Source organism: Thunnus albacares, chromosome 4 (assembly GCF_914725855.1).
Source record: "Thunnus albacares chromosome 4, fThuAlb1.1, whole genome shotgun sequence".
NCBI lineage: Eukaryota > Metazoa > Chordata > Actinopteri > Scombriformes > Scombridae > Thunnus > Thunnus albacares.
The window spans coordinates 20,713,912-20,735,435 of NC_058109.1; the positions used below are offsets into that span (position 1 = coordinate 20,713,912).

Genomic DNA, 21,524 nt, shown 5'->3' on the forward strand with positions numbered 1-21,524 from the left:
TGATTGGCCTGGACATGTGCAGGGTGTCATATGTATTATAGCTGTGGCCTGCTTTCATGTGCTATTGTTTTGTAGTCCTATGCATACATTTTGGATTTAATGTCATTTAATGACAGATTTGCAGGGTGTGAACTGGAACCAGTCCATGCAGTGTTGGCTTCTGGTCTGCAAAGATGTTATTACACAACTATGGACATTTACTCTTCCCCTTGGCCAGTGAGAGCAATAAGTGAAAAAAAAAAATCAACTAGGTCTATCTGCGGTCTATTGCAGTACCTCCACACACACACTTTACTACATGACACACCTACTTGGTTAGGTTTAGGCATGAGCAGCGAGATGGTTAGGATTAGGGTTAGGAGTCTGGGGGGTCTGTCGTGTAGGTCGGCAAGACTGTAGATACACCCTTCTCAAAAAATTACTGCTCTGACTTGCAAACAATTATTGCCACTCCAACCCTGTTGATAATTTTACTTTGACTTAAGTCAAACATTTGAAGTAGTATGTCATCATTTGGACTTACTACGAGTATTTTTATTTTCATCATGCCTTTCTTTTTTTTTCTGGCTGAAATTAGCTTCCATATAGGCCTACTTACTAATATGACGGTACAGTGAGGCGTCCAATTGGGGCGTCCCACAGGTTACAGGGCGTGAACTATCTTGTCCACTTAGATTCAAGCTCTTTGTCCATACCTCAAGAATAGGTTTTAGTAACTGAAGGAGGCAGTGAACGTCAATTACGTCCGGTGTCTCCGTTGAAAATACAAGTATCTCCGCCACTCTTGAGAAAGGGAAATAGGTGGCACAATAATGGCTAAAAATATTTACGACTTCGAGGCCAAACTCTTAACGGGAGAAACGTTTAATTTCTCCACACTGCAGGGCAAAGTTGTCCTCATTGTGAATGTGGCGTCTCTCTGAGGTACGACCACCAGGGATTACACCCAGATGAACGAGCTCCACGAGCGGTACGCCGGCAAGGGGCTCGTGATTCTGGGAGTGCCCTGCAATCAATTCGGCCATCAGGTGAGGAACTTAAAGTTATATCCACTTGTGCTCTATTATTTTTTTTTTCTTTATTTTTTTGTATTACATTGTATTTTCGTGTTTTTATTGCTTTTACTCAACTCCTAACATCGTTTTTTAATTGTCCCGATTCAAATTGAAACAATTCATGTATTTTGAACTATTGCTAGTTGAGAAATAATATTCCAGTTTTACATTTTTTAAGTAATGTTGCTACTTTAGGCCTGCTTTATACATTCAACTCGTTTCCAAGTTTACTGACATGTTTTAAGCTCAGCCAAGGACAGTAATCCAATTAATTTATTATAATTGCTAGTGTAATGGTTATATAAGGAAGTACACCTTTAAGTGTAGGTTCGATTTTACATGTTACAATTGTAAGCGGTTTTAACATTGTTGCATATGTAGGAAAGAGGAACCTGCAGCAGGGTTTGCGGGTTATACTTAACAGATAATGTAAGTTCTGAGATTGTTAGGGGAGGGTTATTGCTTTAACGACCATGATGCAAGCAATACACATTAGGTCAGTTAGTAATTTATTGTTCATTGTAACTATATTAGTTAGTCATTAATATGTCACCAGGCTGGCACAGATGATCAGTAAGCTTCTATCAGGAAGTAGGAAGTCAAACAGTTTACAAAGGAGGGGTTCTTCCTGATTACTAAAAAGTCACATAAAAAAATCCAAATCAATCACCTTTGACAAAAGATATACATAATCAATGCCATAATAATGTCCCACAACCTGGTAACCGAAATGTTTGTGCATTATGGCTTATTGATCAGATTACTGGTTTGTAAAGCATTAAATTATCTATTACCCATTTAATTACATTGTTCTTGACAGCATAAACCTTTTGTAAATATGAGTTAATGGAAAGTGGAGCTGAAATTGTAATGCTGGACTGGAGAAAGTCAGACTGTCAACATTTCAACCCATTTAAGTGGTGCTAGTCACAGGTTGTGACTTTTCTTTTCCATATCAGTATCTGGTGTTCAATTCCCTCTGAAAACACCGTTATATTGCAGTAATAAACGTCTATAGGATCACAAAGCTGGGGTAGACTCTGAACCTTTTTACAGTGACCTGAACCTGTCTGCTCTTAATGATTTCATTTTGCTGTAACATTTGTATGGTGTTCCTTTTTTTAAGATGATGCAAAAGCATGTATCACAAGACTTAACATAATGTCATCAACTCATGCAGGAGAACTGCAAGAACGAAGAAATCCTCTTGTCTCTGAAGTATGTCCGTCCTGGAAACGGCTTTGAGCCAAAGTTTCAGCTCCTGGAGAAAGTGGATGTGAACGGGAAGAATACCCATCCCCTGTTCACGTTCCTGAAGGAAAGTCTCCCATTCCCCAGTGATGAGCCAAGCACTTTTTTGAACGACCCAAAGTTGATCATCTGGAGCCCGGTCTGCAGGAACGACGTGGCCTGGAACTTTGAGAAGTTCCTAATCGGGTCAGACGGAGTGCCGTTCAAGCGTTACAGCAGGAGGTTCCTCACCAGTGACATCGACGGAGACATCCAGAAGCTCCTCAACCAGGCAAACTAATCCAAAACGTTGTCCGACCATCATACAGCTTCCACAGCACTACGCCAGTGTGTGTGCGTGTCCATGAATACTCCTCAGCTTCAGTAGATGGTGTGTGACACTTTTCACAACCACCTGTGCTCTCTTGTACACGATGACTGTGTTCTGTTCTTTTACTAAATGAAGGCATCCTCTGAAACCAAGCTAGTTGTGAGGGGGGTATCTGATGAAATGTAAAAGGCTTAACGTTTCAGCTCCATTGAGTGCATGTAAAGCACAGCTGTGGTTTGATGTGTTAAGTGGACCAATAAATGTTTTTTTTTCAAAGCTTCCCCTTACTGCCTCTCACTGAGATTTCACATTGTTTACTTAACCACTACCGCCTACACATAACTACAGATCATAATCCATTTTGTAACCAGCCAGTGCATGAATGGCATGCAAGAAAGGTTGCATCACCTGCAAATGGAAGAAATTTTGTAATGCCGAAAAGAATATTTCCTAACAACCTCTGACATTAAGAGTATCACAGTTCCGCTGTTGGATTTCAGTATAGAAATAAGACAAACACACTTCACATCACCCTTTTTTTTTTCTGCATGCAATTAGTCCAAACAAACCACCTTTTTGAGGCTTCCAGTCTTTATTGTACTTTGAATTCAAATATTTTTCAGTTAAAAACAAATACTGTAGATATCGGCAAGATAAATATGAGGACAAGAATTTATACACCTATTTAAAATAGTGTGATTATTTACATCTCTTCGGTTATTTTTGAATTGCTGTCATGATTTGGGGTGGGGGTCGGGGGTGGGGGTGGGGGGGGGGGAGAAAACAAGACTCGTTGCATTTGGCAGCTGAATTTTGTTTTCAACTAAGTATCTAAGATTACAGATATGACATAAAGCTTTTCTAGTCATAGGCATAAATGATTAGGTAGTATAATAGTACTCTGAACGACATGATGATGGCAGGACCAACATATCAACATGCTGTTATGCAAAGTGCTGAATTTATGCCACAGAACAAGATATCTTTTCTTCTAGTAAATGGAGCCATTCAGTGCGATCTGCCATCTGATCAGAGTATAAGTAAATGTTTTATACTCAGTCACACTCGTACAAGACACCTGTTATAACTGTGCTTACTGGGATCATTTTTTTGTTGGTAAAGACTATAATGAGATAAATCTAATGGATTTTTTTTAATGCTTTCAAACAGAAACAATTTTGCCATTTTTTTTTTACCTAACAGATGAGAAGTGTAGGTACTGCTGTCCTGCCCCCATCTGATGACACATGTAGATTGTTCCTCATGACTAGGAGCAAGTTCAAGTTTCATGAATAAAGCACCACTTTTATACTAGTTTATTTTTCTTCACCCAGTGTGCTTTTGAAGATATCAAATAACATAGCCATTTCAATACAGAGCTGCATTAATGTACAAGACTAATAAGGACAAGCCATTGCAGGTGAGCTAGGGGTCCAATCAGGCAGCAAAATATGCTTAAAAGACACATTAAAATGATCTGGAAGTGTATGACAGACCATAACCCTTAACGCTAAGGCCGAAGCATACATTTCTGTAATGTCTAAATACACCAGAAGCAGGTAGATAATGTATTCATGGAGAATTCAAAGTGCCTCCTTTTTAGTCAGGTTGCAGGAATCAAAAGGCCGCTTTTGCATTGTGATTACAAAAAAAAAAAAGGGGGGGGGACAATGTTAGCAGGGTGAGACTCCTCTCATAAGTTTAGGGTCCGAGAGACAGCAGAGCCCATGCTGTGTGTCAAAAAAAAAAAGAAGTGATGGCTGAACAAGAGCGAGGCCAAAAAAACCAAAACAACAAAAAAAACAGCTTCTGCCACAACTCATGTCGAGACCCAGATGTTAAAACCTTGAAATCAGATATCCCCCCTCTGTGGTTTAGATTGCAACACAGACCAAGCAGCCCAGGAGCACAACTGCCACAGCTAGCCTGCAGCTGCAAGATCCCCGTCAGTAATGGATCCACGCTACACAAGTGGCATAAGGTCACAGGATTCTTTCAATAAGCATGGCATGCATTGTTCTGCTTGCATAACGCACTGTAAGAATTTGCATTCACCTCAGCACAGCAAGATTATCAGAGATAAATCGAGGCACGATGCCAGTATCCTGCTAATGTCTTAACAGTTGGTACATTTTATTTTAAATACCTTGAAATGCTTTGGTTGAAACAAGATGTGCATTTGGCTTTTTTTTTTTTCTTAATATTTCTGACTGTTCTTTGTGGGCAGAAACATTTGTTTATCTACGCATTTGAGGGCACTTCTAACATTCTGTTCATCCAGTGAGAGGATCTATATCCATTTATATTCCTCTTAGTTCCCGACTAGTAAACTATGTTCAGAAATCAGTAGGCCACCTGCTGCAGGGAGGAAGTCTCTCAGGTCGCTCTTCTGACAAGGCTGTTGGCTCTAGTTGACAACATATGAGACAAAAATCAAATAAAATACGGGGGAAGGTGGGGTTAATAATGTTAAAGTCTGTGGAGTCCTCTGTCACTAAAGTAGCTTTGTGTGTGCGTCCGAGTGTCTCTATTTGCCGTATGCGTTTTGATGCGTGTCCCTCACGTCTGGGCTCCTCAGTTTGTGTCCATGTGGTCGTCGGCTGCCTCGGGGGCTCCTCCCAGCGAGGCCGAAGGCTGAGGTTTGGAAGGGGCTTCCTCGTCTCTGCGTTGATAGAACAGCACGTAGGCTGCTTTAGTCTGCAAAGAGACGGCAAGGATAGGGTTACTCTATAAAAACAGGGAAACTCAACACCAAGGACAGAGAGCCAAAAAGGCAGAGGATCTTATCAGGTACCATCATCAGATAAAAAAAACGGACATGGGGACCAAACAAATACTGTATTTCCGAGGGCTTTCAACTACAGGATACGTAGATTTATGAACATTGAAGAACGAAAGCTCACCACAATCTGGTCCTCCGAGGCAGACGAAACACTGCTGTCATCAAAGTAATACCACTTTCCATCCACTTTATTCTTGCCATAAGCTGTGTCTGTCAGACAGAAGGAAGTAAAGTGTTAAATAGATATTCAGGCCGTTTATTTACTCCAGGAAGAGATTAAAATCTTGTAGGACCAGTTCACTATGAATGGACAAAGCAAATACAAAAAAATAAACTGACTCGAATCGACAGAGAACAATTATGTGTGAGCCACTTTGGCACATTAAAATTTAACCCACTACAGTGTCCATGGAGACAGTAGTCATTCAGCATTCACCATCTGTTGACTCATTGTGTTTAAAGACTAAACAAACTCTGTTTGCACAAGAACTAGAGAGAACTTTTATGAACAGCAGAAAAGAAAATGGTTTAATGTTAATGGAACCTTTTATCAGCTGTTTATGTGAAGTAATTAAGGCTTGTGCTTTCCATTCAAGAAGAAAACAAAGTGTTTGAGGGAAAAAATGAACTGTGACTTACAGTGACCTCCTCCCATTCCTCCATAGTGGTTTGACACGGCAATGAGGTCGTATATGTAGGGACCGGCCTTCGGGTCACACACAAACTCGGACATGTTCAGATCCCTGACAAATAAAAAATACCATCAGTTGCAGCAGACAAACTGGCCACAATGGAAACTTACAACAGTCAAGAAATAAAAACTAGATTCATTCAGTGTCAGTTGAAGGAAAATGAAGGACACAACAGATGAGTTCCTGTTAAAGTCAATCTGAGTAAGCATGAGTCAGCCTTTTTTTTTTTTCAAAGCAGGATTTGATTAACGCTTCTTAGTTTCCAGAGGATCAAGTTCCTCAACAGAGGTCACACAGAGGAGGAGGCAGGTGGCCGTTGCGCCACAATCCTGATGCTACTTATCCATTTTAAAACTCATAGTAAAATTTGCACTAAGCCAGCTGCAAAAAAAAAGTTACTGACTCATACAGAGTTCAAAAGCTGCTTTATTTAGTTGCTTGAATTACACAACCAAAACAGATAAGGACACAGACGTTACTGTTCTTTGTAACGTGGTATCAGTTATCTCAGACAAGAATCTATTTTTCGAAAGTGCAATATTTCCTCATTCAGACCTCTGATCAGTTCTGTGAGTTTCATACTGCAGCTCCCTCTAGTGTAAAAGTCCCACTGTTACTGCAGCTTCTCACGCTTCTTTTACAACCACATCCACATAACAAATATTAGTCTCAAAATGGAGTGAAATAATGTGCCTCAATAGCTCATTTTGTCTCAACAGAATATGGTTTTTCATTGTTTTTATACAGAATAAAATGTGTGATCACAATTTCCATGTAAAACATGGAAAATATTCCAGCCAACTGTCACACGTAAATGTTTCACTTTTGCCTGATGAGACCTCTTCTCAGGACTGTGTGGGACTGTACAGACCAAAGTTGACTGATCTCACCACATTCTCTTGATATTGAACTTGTTTTCCCTCATAACTGTCCTTAAACTCCTTGACTATACTCTCAATGAGAAATCCTGCCTGCATACCTGATGGGAAAGTCCACCACTGTGTCCAGTTTGTCCCTCCAGCATCGGTTGTAGGAGAAACGCTTTAGGTGAACTACCAGAATGCGAGGCAGTGACCACAAGTCAAACTTTTTTGTGGCCTGTTGGTGTTTCTTACATGTGGGACAATACCTGCATGAAAAAAATTGTGGGTTTATATGACAATAGTGGGGGGGGGGGGGGGAAATTTGACACACAAGTTAGGCTGAAGTTGTGAAACCTTACCATGGATCGTGTTCTCCAAGTGTCTCCATGGTTGTGAAGAGCTCAATGCATTCCCTCAGAGCCACGGTGGCTTTCTTTTTTTGGGGCTGGAGCATGCTCTCATGCTTCTCATAGGCCTACATAAAAAAAATATTTACACAAAGATAAACAGACTGTTTGCACATCCTGTCACAGGACTGTCTGATGAATATAAAACTACTGACCTCTGCTTCTTGTTCATCGTAACACAGTTTCTTTGACTCTGTGTCCCAGTCGATCGCCACTGTGGAATGTGCTGCAGAGAGAAGAGATGGAAGAAGGCTGCGTTAAAACAGAGTGGCTTTGAAACATAAATGCAAATCAATGCAATTTCAAGTTTAAAAGAACACTGACGATTGAGTTTGAGGACATTTCCATCGCAAGGCAGCGGGCTGATGTTGGCTGTTCCGTAAGAGTTGACTATGCTGAAAGTGAAGAGCTTGACTGGTGAAGAGCACAGCTTGGCCGCATCTCCTTTAGACCCATTTTCCAAGTCAGAGGTCTCCTCTTCCTCCTCTTCAGACTGACCATTCTCTGGCTCTGGACTCACCTGGTGGTCCATGGCCTCCTCTTCACCTGAACAGACAGACAACCATGAAATCTCATCATGTTTATGTTGTTGCACAGCTGCATTTTTAAAAGGTGTTTCGTGTCTAACATCAGAATAGAAAACTGTTTTGCAGGGACCTCCTGTGATAGTGTTAGCTGCTTACCATCATATAGCCCATTAGTTTCATTGCAGGTCCCTGAGTGGTTGCTGCCATTACTGGAGCTGGCGCTGCAGGAGGCCCCGTCCGACAAGGGGCTGCCGCAGCCACCCAGGCTGGACGATGTGGAACATTCAGGAGCCTGGCTGCAGCTGGCAAACGTGGCTGAGGCTGACGCTCTGCTTTCACTACTGGGGCTCTGCGAGTGTTTTACATACCGTCTGAAACAGGGAATAGAGGAGAGAAGTTAAAAAGCAAATATTCATTCATTTAAATCTGCTTCTGCATTTGTTTCCCCCCTCCGTCTCTTCACACTGGCTGTAAACACGTTGTTACTACACTGTCATGCAGTTTTGATTCTTGCTGTCCACACGGTATGTTCTCACCCAATCCTCTCTATGATCTTGTCATAAAGAACGTCTGCTATGAGGTTTTGTCTGGGCACATTGATGAGTAAAGGCTGGCCAAACAGCATGGTGCTTGTGGAGCTTCCGGCATGTTTGGAGTGTCGCTCCCTAAAATATACAGGCAGGTTCATCCTCTCGCTGTCCTCCTCCTGTACCTCATACCTGCAGAGAGCATCGACACAAACACACGCGTACTGTATAAAAGCAGCAGCCACAGTGACTTACATGAGACAACTCATTTTTTGGTCAACAACAAATCTTACACAAAGATGTCATCTTTTTCCATGATTTGGTTGAGGCCGTCGTCCCGTCTATAAATTTTATGGAACCTGTGATTGTAAACGTCAGCAACCACCATCTAAAAAGACAGAAGCGGGTCGTAAAGTTAGCAGATATTACTTCCATTTCAACCTAAAACACAAATAATAAAGTTGAAAGTATGCAGTACACTTGACTTTGTTCTACTAGTGTAAAAACATGTCTAACGTTTTCTGGAGGGATTCCACAGAGTCTGGACAAGGCGCTGCACAGGTCTGTCACTGTACCCAGTTTGGGGACCACCACTCGATACTGTCAAACAACGAGAAAAATGCAACATTAAGATCTTGGTCAGTTTGTTAAATACAACACAAAGACAGCCCTGTTTGGTTTGGAATGCTGGCATGAGTTAGTATGAGCTCATTCATTTGTAGGTTTAAGTCTAGAAGAATAACCCTGGAGCTGATTTCTGGCTCACCTGTGTGGGTCTGGACTGAGGGTCTGATCGCACCAGGAAAACCTCCATGGTACGATCCTTCTTCATGGGCAGAGGCAGTGTGAGGTAGCAGAACGGGTCAAAGGTTACAGACACCTTGGAACACTCTGGGCACACTAAAGTGGATTTGAAGAGGCCGTGGAAAATATCAACTATAATGGAGTCATTGCGCAAGCGATGGTTCGTCCAGGCTTCCTTGGCAACAATCTGCAGTGCCGCAACCAATGAGAAAAAAAAACCATTAGATTCCACCTTAATGAACTTCATTATAAATGTGTCTGTTACATATGGTTTATATACACATTTGATAGTATTAAAACAATTCTTTTAAACTTCTTGTCACAAACTAGTGGTCCTTGCAGCTCTGTAAGTCTCTCAAAAATTAAAACAGATTTCACTTTCACTTTGAATGCCGTTTTTACTTATCTTTTTGAGACATACAATGCCTCTGAAAAACTATATCATAGAAGACCACTGTTTGAAATCCAGAATCATTTCTATTTATGTACTATACCTCATCCGGACGGCCCTCTGCATCCCTCAGGGCCAGATAAGGCTTCTTCTTGACACGATTCAGATCTTCATGGAGCCCGTCCAGCAGGAAGGCCAACAGCTCTTGGGAGTCCTGCTGCTGGTAGCCTGAAAACTGGGGAGCAAAGCGTCCAACCTGGGTCTGGAGATAAAAACACAGGCGTTATAAACTTCGTCTGCAGCTTGAAGATTATGGCTGGAACCAAACACAGGGTTGGTGGACAAGACTCACTTTGAAGGTGCGTGGGGCCACATAACTGCTGCGGCTCAACCACATTTGCTTTACTAGATCAGCATAGGCCTCTGCAATCTCGCCCCTCATTCCTAGTGGATTCTCTCGGTTAATCTCTGCCTCATACTGGTCATTGAGGAAGTATTCTGTGAGTGGAGATGCATTGCTCAGGCACTGGGAGAAGAAGGGACAAAAGTGGATTGTGTGAAGATAATACCCAAAAACATGTTAAGATTCAAACACATTTTCGCCTTTTCTCTTCAACTTAACTGTTGGGCACAAGTTATGACTAAAATATTATTTTTTTACCTGGAGGGCAGAGTTCATGAAGCATGTGTTGCCCAAATTACTGAGACCACACAGGCCAGGCTGCGACTGTGACTCTCTGTAGTTGTAGGAGGAGCTGTATGAATTATAGCCCCCAAATCTGTTGGAAAAGCAGATCTGTTACTGTTGAGATCCTGTACTGATATAAAGCTAATACTTCAGGCATGTGTTTAAACACAACATTCAAATATGGTACACAGATTCAACATCAAGAGTGACAAACAGAATACAACTTCAAGAGAACATGTTAACCAGTTATCATGCATACCTCTGTGAACTGTCAACAACTGATATCGGCTAAGCTACTGGCACAGAACAAAACTAGCTCAGCCATGTAAATCCTGAAGAAATATATAACCCCAGTTGTCCTGGGCAGTTAATATAACATGTTAAATAACAGATTTGCTTTTTGTCTATTTAAACCAGTTGTCAAATTCAGTCAAATTTGCCATATTTTATTTTATATTTTGTGTAATATTCAATTGTGTCTCTAGCAGGCGCACACAGCACTATTCAGCAATGAACTAATCATGGTACTCTTCTACTTAGACTGCAGTTCAAACTGACTGAAAATATTACTGCTACTTAAAGTTTTTTAAGATTTAAGGCAACAAAAGAACATCAAAGCCTTTTGTTGTGCAGCCATTTCACCAAGTCTGTATTGAATTCAGATGTCTGCAATTAAATCTTCTTTCCTTTTAGAGTTTAATGTCCTGTGTCTGGATACAGTAATAGTCTGACCTTATGTAGAGGATGCATGTCAGCACTACTTTTTTTCTCTATTTGTTTCTATTATGTTCTAGAACACTGTACAAACCCTAGGAGTCCCTAGAGACCTAACAACTGGAAACTACAGGAGCTAAGTACACAAGCAGATTTAGTTAGGGTAACTGCTGGTTGTTGTTATGGGTTTGGAACAAACCCATGTGGTCATGGCTGAAAAGGACAACCAAAGAAAATCAGTCCTGTGCCACATAAACAATACAGTAAATGCCTAAGAGAGGATAAGGACAGTAGTGTGTGCATGGCAGGAAAACAGAGAAAAGGGGATATATTTTAGAAACAAACTCTTGCCTGTTGCCAGAGGACGTGCTGTTGTTAAGTGCGTAGCCAGGGCTACAGCTGCTGTCTCCATTGGTTACTGTTGAGGAGATACTGGCTGATGAGTTGGAGGACAGTTTTGGGGAGGTAGTGAAATTCCTGGATGGGGTTGTACTAGATCTGGTGAGCAAGAGCAAGAACATGTTTCAGAGAAGCACATTTCTACAAATTACCTCTAACATTCAATGCTGTGTAAATTTGCTGTCTCCCCAAATAGTCTAAAAACTTCTGAACAAGGATACAGCTGATCTCCTTTCCCTGAACAACAACAACAACAACAACAACAAGGTATTTCCTTACTTGGGATGAGAGGCTTGTCTGGGCCACGTGCCATCCTCATTCTTGCGCTCAATCACAAGCACCTGTGGGAAAACAAGCTGAATGAAAGCCAAGCAGGCACAACTGACTGACCTTCATGTCAGAGCTATCATGTCCCAGGCTTGAATTTAATACTGTACGTGCGCCAGATGCTGCCAAGCTTTAGCAGCTGCAAGTAGGTCTATCAACAGCCCATACTTCTATGTGCAATTAGAATTGCAAGAAATAGTTAAAAACAGATTAAGAACACATGTTAAATCTATTGCAATGCCCAATGTAAAGGTGACAAAAAATATTAGTAATCCCTTACAATATCATCCAATACAACACCATTAAAAAATCCCAAATTACCATACAGTTGGTAATATTATTATAAGCTTAACAATATATATTTTATTGTTATTATATTGTACTGCATTAGACTCTCAGACTTTCCAGTTAGTTTATACAGTGCCTGCAAAAGAATTATGTAAACACAGTGAGTTCCAGTATGTTACAGAGATGTGGTGTTCTTTAATAGAAATGAGGAAGAGAATCTTGTCTGTGATCTGAAGGTTATTTGAATAATACAGCTCAACGTTACCTGCCCCTGGAAGAGACCTGCATCCTGTACAGTGCTGTCTGGCTTGTTCAGCTGCTCGTAGGTGTTGCTCATGTATTTGTTCCAGAGCCTTGTCTCCTTCTCTGATGGGATATTGAACAGTGTCCTCATCTCTTTCTCTATAGTATCTGAAAAAGGGGGAAATGCACTTCATAAATAAAAATGGATATCAGTCAAATTTTTCTGTGTGTTATGAAGCCAGTCATCAGGTTATTTACATGCTGAATCCATGTAGATTGTAGTAGATCCTCACCTATAGTATCAGCTTTACTGAAATGACGCGTGACTACATTTTCCATGTTGTCATTCTCACACAAGTTCAGCTCCAGCAGATAGACCTCCACCTTACAGTGCTTGACAAACATGCCATGTTCGACAACCTAGACAAAAATAAACATATCGATAAATAATGTAAGAACCTGTACATAAGTGAATGGTTTAAAAAAAAAACAACAACAACAAAAAAAACATTTAAGAGATTTACCTTTCTGACAATGGGTCTCTGGCCCTCAAGGCAGCCGTACCAGCTGACAAGCTTATTCCATGCTTCAGTGGGTACAAGGACATAGTCCAGCTCATCTATAAGGTGCTCTTTCAAGGCTTGAGTCTCCTGGTCTTTAAAAGGAAAAAAAAAAGATGATAACAGGCTGAGAATGAAAAGCTTCTTCCAACTTTGTGTTAGTTTTGTACTTTTCTCAAGAGTAATAGAAACTAACACACAATAAATGTTTCTCTCAAAATGTCAGTTTTACCTGAGAACAGCCCAGAGTTATCAATTGGTCCTGGATAGAGGCTACGTTCTCCAACATTGTACATGTCCCAGCTGTCGAACCCCACATACTTCTTCCACTGTTTGAACCAGCGGCTGTCTATCAGATACCTATAAAAAAACAAAAACAAACAAACAAAAAAAAAAAACTCCTTGTAATAGTGCATGGAAAACATAACCCTCTTTGCTAGTGACACTCCAACAGTTTCTCCTGAGCTTTGAAGGCTCATTCTTCATTAAGGATTTTTGGTAATCTGATATGGATATCAAGCAAAGGGTCAAGAGATGATAAAATACATGGGGTTTGTTTGGTAAGACACTGCACTTAGCCTTATGACAACTTAGAACATTATGCAACACCAAACTGCCTTAGCATTTGCAGATATAGTAACAGCAAGCTAGTTTAAACTTAATCTCATCCCAAGCGAGAATCTCCTTTACTTAATAGGCTTGTTAACAAGAATCCACATAGTAAGACGGCAGTTCATTTTCACTTTCATTAACGTGAAAACGAAAATGAAGGTGTCTCAAACAAAGTAAGGTGTATCTATGCCCTTTAAACCTGAAGCTAATTCCCTGAATCTATGTGACTTCTGCCTGTACTTATGGAAAACCACACATTTCAGCTTGAATATAATTTGATGAAGAAGTAATGGTTCGTTTGTTATCAACAGTGTCATGAAATATGTTCGCTGGGAAGCTGACATATTACATGTAGCCTGCTCTTCAGTTGGTGCTCACTTCCTCTTAACAGAGAAGCCAACAAAATTGCCTCTGCTCATCTGACATTTTGTAACTGATTTAGTGTTTGGCTGAGGTGAGGCTTCTTTAATAATTCGGTTGCATTTATGTCCAGGCCTGGATAGTCTTTTAACATCTGAAACAATGTTAGCTAACACAAGTAGCTAGCCAGGTTAAGAAGCTTGTCAGACAACTTCAACTGGCATGTCCCTACAAGCAGGTAACGACATCACATAATGTTCTTGTCAACAGGCCCATTTCCTGATCACAGCTGATCCAGAAAGGAACCGGTTTGATTGAACCATCTGAAGCCGGGGCCTATTTTAACAACCGACTAACGTTAGCAACCGCCAGCTAGCGTTAGCTTGTTAACGTTTAAATACCGTACAATTGAGCCGCCTAGTTCGTTTGTTTGATTGTTTACGACTAACGCTAATAACGATTACTACAGGCACTGCTTTTAAAAGAATTTATAAACTCAGGCTGTTTAGCAGCTAGCGTGCTAACTTGTTAAACATTAACTGGCTAAAAAGATCAGTGCTAGCTCAGCAGCTTTGGGTTTCAGAGTTGCTTTAGCATGTTAGCATTTCCTGTTTCTCTCCAGCTAGCGTTAGCTAGCTGAAATATTGCCGATTCTTACCATTCGTCGCCCTTTCTTAGAGTTGTTTTCAAAAGTGACCCAATAGTCTGTTTTTGACTTTCAGTTGAAGGGGTTGGCATTTGTGCGGCTACCGGCTCCGAGTCGGAGTCCGCCGCGCCACCCGACTCGGGTCCGCCTCCCTCGGCCATCATGCAGTGAGTGTGCCGCCGGTATCGTGAACGCGCGGATGGAAGAGGAGCGGTTGGGCGAGGGAGACGCTCTTCCTCTACGATCAGTGCACAGTCGAGGAGAGATGTGCTGTTGCTCTCCAGTGTGGCTGTTCTGTCATCACGTCCACCAAACCGGCTAGTCACAGGACAGCCAGATGCTAAATATCAAATCCGCAAAGTACTATCCATAACCAACAGTGTACCAAAAGGGTTTTTTAAATAGACCCGTGTTCTGCTGTGTTTCTCCTAGGGTATCATTAAAATCAGCACTAAATGACACTGTATGATCGCTAAGGGCTGACTAAAAAATTGGTAATTACTAGTTTGCAAAAACGAACCATGTGTTTGGGTGCACTGCAACAAATCAGTACAGGTATTTAGTCAAAACAGGCTTTATTCTGTACAAAACACAGGAGAATTACAATACAAAATAAACCGTCTACATACTTCAAAAACACAACATTTCAATCACAAAAACATATTCTCTGCCAACACCTAATCAGTTCTGGATCTACTTCCAACTTCAGGCAGCTGACATTAAGATGATCTATCTATGATCTCACAAAGGAGTGTTAAAGATTATTAAATTATAATTAGATAAACATCATTCAAACCTGTAAAATGGTATTTAATCCTATTATTTAAACATGATGGTACATGTGATAATGAGTACAGCAACGCTAGCTGTGCATGACCTAAGAAAAAATACACACTAGGTAGTTCATACTCTATTACCTAATGGCATTATGATGACATACAGTTGCAAGCTAATAATAATGCATTTCAGTAAGCGAAAAGCCACTTAATTTCTCCCCGACAGGAATGGAAAGGTAATACATGTGACAAGAACCTCAAATAAGGGAATGTAAACTTTGCATAACATGAAGGGATTTGTCCCATCTCTGTGTTTTTAACTAAAAACAAATCCCTGCAATGATCAAAAATTCAAAGTGAAGGCTCCCAGTAGAAATGACCAGGCCATCAGAAGATACCAGTTGGTAGCTCCTTGCTAAACATGCCATCAAAGTCCAGCTCCCTGCTCATCAGCTCCTCCTCTACACTCTCCAGCGCCCACTGATGGTCAGTCAGTTCCAGTGCCTCCCACTCAGCCTGAAATAAAGGACAAACATCACATGAACAAACAATGAAAGCCCAACCTCATTATCAACCCTGCTGACGCTATATGTACCTTGAAAGCTTTATTTGTATCTGCGGGCATGGCCATGGCGGCACCACTCATCTGCTCCTGCATGATCCTCGACTGATCTGCACCTGTGAGGATTGCATCACATAAACACAATCAGCATCCTGGAATGTAAAGATAATTATCTGAATGCAAGCTATAGCATGGGCTTCACCAAAGTCACATGCTTTTCATTCATCTGTTGCTAAAACATAAAACCAAAACACCCAGACTGTGTGAACTGAACAATTTAGTTAGTTTGTTCTTGTTCATACTTAGCAATATCATTAACACTGAATCAAATGACAACTTATAGAAAAGGGTTTCTAGTACTGCTGATCCCACTTAGAATCAACAGCTACCTATGCAGTTCTATGCAGCTTTTGGTTCATATGGTTGAGCCTTAACCGCTCTCACAGACCTACCATTTTAAAACAATGTGCACCAACACACTTACCTTGTGAGGCAGCTGGATTCGCAAGATCACGCGAGAATCCTGCAAGAATCTCGCAAGAATCCATCTTGTCAGGCTTAAAGTTATGCACTTGTGTCCGAACCACCGGTGGTTCGGACCGATCAGCATCCAATGAGGATTCTTACGTGATCTCGCGAATCTGGCTGCCTCGCAAGGTAAGACGGTGATAGACAGATGGTTCATCCAATCACCTGCCAAGTATTTTTTTGAAAGTGCCTGCCCTTTTCCAAATAGTTTCCAAAGACGACTTCTCAAATGGTTCTGTGTAACAAACCATCTGGTGCTTCAGGTTACCAACGCTAAAGAGTGTGCCAAGAGTTCCTTGGCAAGTGGACGCTTAAATTTTATGGTTCTGTTGCTATGAATATGTTTGCAGTCTTTCTATCCCCTAGTGATTAAAGTTTGTTTATGTAACTTTCAGTTTGTTGCTCGTGTAACAGGTGCAGACATTTTTGTTTTGTTTTATTATCAAACTTTACATTCTAATAAGCAAAAAATAATTGAAATTAACAAAAAATTACCATTATCTTGGCCTAAGATTAATGAGTACATGCTTCGTAGTCCAAACACATTCAGAAAATACCATGACGCTGAGCTCACCCTAGATGGTGGATACACATAGAAACAAACAAGAGAACAAATGACAAAAAGGTTACACATTATCTTCAGCATTTCAACATCAGTAATGAGTAACATATTATATTGCAACAGGTCTTGTTTTATTAGTTTACCAGGAAGCATCCAGTGAAAGCAGCTCTATTCCTTGCTGCAGCATGGGCTTGAAGCGCAGAGTGAGAGGGAAGGGAACCTTAGCTGTGTGAAATAGAGTACAGAGGAATTCAGTGTAGAATTTCCACGTAAAACAATTTCTTATTTGGTAGGAAGACAAACTAAGTCATTTTTGTGCAAGCCACATAATGCAAGATCTGTGATGAGTGAGATCGTTACTTGTTACAAATCCTGAAAAGGTCCAGTTTATCCAGCCTCCAATGAGGATCATGGGAAGCACATTGGTGACATTTCCTTTCATCATGTCTGTCAGCATGCTGGGATCTGTGAAAAGATGCAGTAAGCAAATACAATGAATTTGTCTTGTATATTTGTTTTATTACAGTTAATAACAACTGTGCAGTGAGTCTGCTGCACAAAAAATGTAGATATGTTACATTAACAATTCTTTTTGTAATACAGACTTTTAGCTGTTCTGTATATGCATTTTTTATAGTCAGTCAGAGTGTTTGAAGAAAAGAAATCCAGCAGTGGCATGATGATATCCACAGGAGGAAAAGACTCCTTATCCTGAAAAGATGCTCGTGATGATGCCAAGAAATTCTGTAACAATATTCTGTCCAATCATCGTATTATCATTTTAACACTTTTTTAACACTGCATTTGGCATGTTTTCTCTTCAGTTAAGTTAGTTTATCTATTAATATTTTCATATATTCATGTTGAATTGTTTCAATAACACAAGATTTTTTAACATTTAGACAAGCTTATTCATAAATGACCCCTGAGGATTATAACACAGGACATTGCATAATCACATTCTGTATATTGGTAAATACTTCAGAGGGATTACCGGTCATTGGAGAGGGTGGAACAACCTTTCTTTTGGTCTTCTTGAAAAATCCATCTTCTTGATTATTGAAGTAGAACTTTCTCATCAAAAATGACTAAAACATAAGAGAGATTTTTAGTATTATTGTCTCACACACGGTAGTTGGCACAAATAAACACCAAGACTAGAGGTTTAACATGTACGAATGAAACAACATAAACTCAATTGCCTACCTGTTTGGGAATGTATTTTCCATTTTCTCTGAGAATTCTGCTCCGAATAAGAACCTGGCTGGAATGGGAGACGTAATCATTCATCAGAACAAAGGGCAGTGGGCCGATGATATATGGACTAAACCAAAACTGCTCATATTTATGATGATAAAAACTGAATATGGCACTGAGAATTATATTGTGTATGATTTGTCTAAAAAGCAAAGATCTCTATGTGCTCAGCTGAGATCTGGTATTTTAGCACTGACTGTTGAAACTGGATGGTATTTAAATCTAGAAGAAGAAAAGCAGATTTGTCCAATGTGCTATCTAAATGATGTTTTCTACTTTCTATTGGGAACTGTGCAATGCTTTGTTTAGTAAGATAAAAATAGATATTGACTATTGACTTAAATTTATTTTCTGTGACCAGCTCATTTGGGATTTTTGTTTTGTATTGTTTCATTTGTTTGCTTGTGTTTATTTTCTTTTTCTACATAGTTCTGTATATGCTTTGTATATGTATCACTGGGGAGATGCATGTTTTGTAAAATAGTGGTGTCTTGGAATCACATGTGGGACGAACCAAATGTTTGGCATGACACAAATTAAACTTTAACAATTAATCATTCATACATCACTCACAATTAGAGACTACTTACCTGTCAGAAACCTGTTCTAACGTCAACTTCTTGTCACTTTGAAGAAGGATGGAGACATAATGCCGAATCACCCCAACAAAAAAGGTGATGAAGACAATGGGCAACACAACCCATAGTCGAATATTAGAGTCCAGCAGAAGCTCCGGCTCAGCCATAAGCCTGGTAGCTTGGCTGCAGAATCAAAGACACAGCGTGAGAAAAAGCGACTATTAGCAGACAAGTTTTAACACAACTTCAGTCCGTCCACAATACTGAGATAACGCGCTCATTAATGTGAGACTTGCTTATTTGTAATCACTAGGTAAATGACTAAAACGCTGTAAAAGCTAATTAAACGTTACAGAGGGATGGGCTGTCAGTGCATTTAGCTAGCAAGCAGCGGCAGTAGCATAAGTATCAAGCTAGCTAACCAGCGTGAAACAACCCATTTTAGCTCAACGTCACAAAGTTGAAACGATCTGTTTTTCATAGGCAAGAACAAATGATGTTTGAAACTGCTACAGATGAACACAAGTGACGCTAGTGGTGCGCTAATGTTAACATTAGCCAGCTGGCTACCTTCCTTCCTTCCTGATCCCCGGGTCGCAGTTGTGTTGGAGCAGGCGTCTCACCGCAGCGCAGACAACTTGCAATGTTTTCCTTTTCTCAGCTGCGAGAGACTCAAATCATGCGCTCCGTGAGGTAGTTAAATAAATTAAACAATATTTAACAATTCGCATCCACTGCCGCGGCCATTGCGTTGTGGTGGTTGAATCCAGGGATGATGAGAGCAGATTTCTGCTTCTGCAGCTCATCCGCATCTCACTCACCGGGACTGCAGCGCCACCCCGCGGTGATGGAGGAAGTGTCTGCGGAAAGTGTCTGTGGAAAGATGCAGTGAGGAAATGTACTTAATAAAGTCTTGTACATTTGTTTTATTACATTAATTACAATTTTAGTGCACAAAAAAAAGATTAATGCAGACGTTTAGCTGTTCTGTATATGATTTTTTTTTTTACAATCAAAGTGTTTGAAGAAAAGAATCCCAGCAGTGACATGGTGATATCCACACAAAGAAAAGACTCCTAATCCTGTCAATTATGTCTCAAGTGTGGCAGGATGTCTGGTTCATGGCAGTGCCAGGGGCGAACAGCATAGAGTTAATAATATAGGATGGCAATAATCCTCCTGGGCAGCTAAAGACATGAAGAATGTGTTTTTAGTTGTTTCTGAATTTTAGATAAAGTGAAAGCTTGTTTGAAATTAATACCATTGTGTAGAATTCAGAGCACTTGTATTATAGTTTCATGGATACCCATTTATGAATAATTGAAGGCAATAAAGAGCAGGAGTGGTGGATATTAACAATGCAGAGGCTGAAGGGTTATGTCACACTGAAACAGACTGCAAACAACATAGAAACATGTCTGTTTCAGAAATGGAAGGCCAATAGTAGCCTATCACTTATATGACCAGATTTAGGAAAATTGATACACATTTTAACAATTTTCTCTCCAAAAGAACAAGAATTTATTTATATAGCTCTATATGCCAAGGATGTTTAGACATACAATGGATTTGACTCTGGTTTCCAGTGTCTCTCAATGTACTTACAGTAACACACAGTGCCAAGAACAATGTACAAGAACATATAAATAAACATGAAGCTGCAACAAGGACGACAAAGCTAAAAAGAGATAAGAAAATAAAAACAGACCTATTATGTACAGGCAAAAATAGATCCATATACAGTAATTAAGCAACAATTGACAACTACACACAATGTTGATATACAGGTCGAACTACTGTAAGCTGAAAGTGAGAAATAGTGCAAGAAAGTGCTGGAATAAATACTGTAATATAATAAGTTTCTATATGGACACTCAGTAGATGTACAGTACATGTATGCACATATACTCATCTATGTACATTATTCTGTTTAGATTTACATTTGACAGTAATAGATAACATACATGACGTTGCACAATTGTATATTAAACGGTAATATACATCATTTTTAAGCACAGTATATGTTTTGAGTCTTGACCAAGTTATTTCACAGGGATACAGATTTATTGCACATGGATAGCACAGCCACAATATAGGATATGACATTAAGTTGTCAATTAACGTAAATCATTTTATCCTTAGTTATTATATTCCTGCTATAGTACTCATTCATTTGTTTGTTTGTTTGTCCACTGTGTTGGATTTTGTTTTTAGCCAGACTACAGTAAAACATCGTCTCATTGTCAATCACCCCGATCAGTAGGTGGCAGTAGCTATCTGTGTTATTTCCTAAGAAAATGGCTATTATTTCCTTCAAGCTTTGCTTTTGTGGCGTGGACAATGATAGTTTGAAATCCAATGGGAAAACAGGCGAATTTACACATTTTCATTCACGTTAAGTCATAAAAACAACATATGAATATGAAATATGTATTTATACTAAAGTTATACAAAAATGACCACAAAATATTTAGAAGTGAATAGTTTTTTGAGATTTACGATTTTACTGTAAATCACTTTCACAAATCAGCCCTCAAATATAGTGTCCCATCATCGTATCTTGTGATTCATATGTTGTTTCTTCTTACTTTATGTGAATGAAAATGTGAAAATTCACCAGTTTTCCCATTATATATAAGTAAATCAGTATATAAGTAAATTTCAAAATATCACTGACCTGGTCACAAAAACAAAGTTAGAACTGTATAATAGCCATTTTCTATACTTTTTTAGGCATGAGCAATTAGGAAATAACACTTTCTACCCAGGAAAAAAATACAAGAATATTTGTTACACAGTATTATTATAGATGAGA

At 39.8% G+C, this 21,524-nt stretch overlaps 3 protein-coding genes across 3 annotated transcripts; 1 reads left to right on the forward strand and 2 right to left on the reverse strand.

Moving 5' to 3' along the window:
• Positions 1–674: 674 nt before the first annotated feature.
• gpx1b (glutathione peroxidase 1b) lies at positions 675–2,897 on the forward strand. Its single transcript, XM_044348005.1, has 2 exons — positions 675–1,028; positions 2,236–2,897. The coding sequence occupies exons 1-2, from the start codon at positions 813–815 to the stop codon at positions 2,584–2,586; spliced, it is 567 nt and encodes a 188-aa protein (XP_044203940.1). The 5' UTR covers positions 675–812; the 3' UTR covers positions 2,587–2,897.
• A 1,020-nt stretch (positions 2,898–3,917) lies between these two features.
• usp4 (ubiquitin specific peptidase 4 (proto-oncogene)) lies at positions 3,918–14,693 on the reverse strand. The gene is made up of 23 exons (XM_044348002.1): positions 14,459–14,693; positions 13,061–13,188; positions 12,793–12,923; positions 12,562–12,688; positions 12,291–12,436; positions 11,690–11,751; positions 11,363–11,509; positions 10,271–10,388; positions 9,962–10,135; positions 9,713–9,871; positions 9,181–9,405; positions 8,931–9,014; positions 8,708–8,802; positions 8,424–8,606; positions 8,044–8,258; positions 7,685–7,906; positions 7,516–7,586; positions 7,313–7,428; positions 7,070–7,219; positions 6,038–6,141; positions 5,520–5,608; positions 5,180–5,313; positions 3,918–5,023 (listed from the first exon to the last, which is right to left on the reverse strand). The coding sequence occupies exons 1-22, from the start codon at positions 14,608–14,610 to the stop codon at positions 5,191–5,193; spliced, it is 3,021 nt and encodes a 1,006-aa protein (XP_044203937.1). The 5' UTR covers positions 14,611–14,693; the 3' UTR covers positions 3,918–5,023; positions 5,180–5,190.
• Positions 14,694–15,004: 311 nt separating this feature from the next.
• Positions 15,005–19,543, reverse strand: emc3 (ER membrane protein complex subunit 3). Its single transcript, XM_044348004.1, has 9 exons — positions 19,280–19,543; positions 18,722–18,892; positions 18,081–18,138; positions 17,869–17,962; positions 17,235–17,339; positions 17,018–17,099; positions 16,808–16,887; positions 15,818–15,900; positions 15,005–15,738 (listed from the first exon to the last, which is right to left on the reverse strand). Exons 2-9 carry the CDS (start codon positions 18,874–18,876, stop codon positions 15,610–15,612), a joined length of 786 nt encoding a protein of 261 aa, XP_044203939.1. The 5' UTR covers positions 18,877–18,892; positions 19,280–19,543; the 3' UTR covers positions 15,005–15,609.
• Between the last annotated feature and the right edge of the window lie 1,981 nt (positions 19,544–21,524).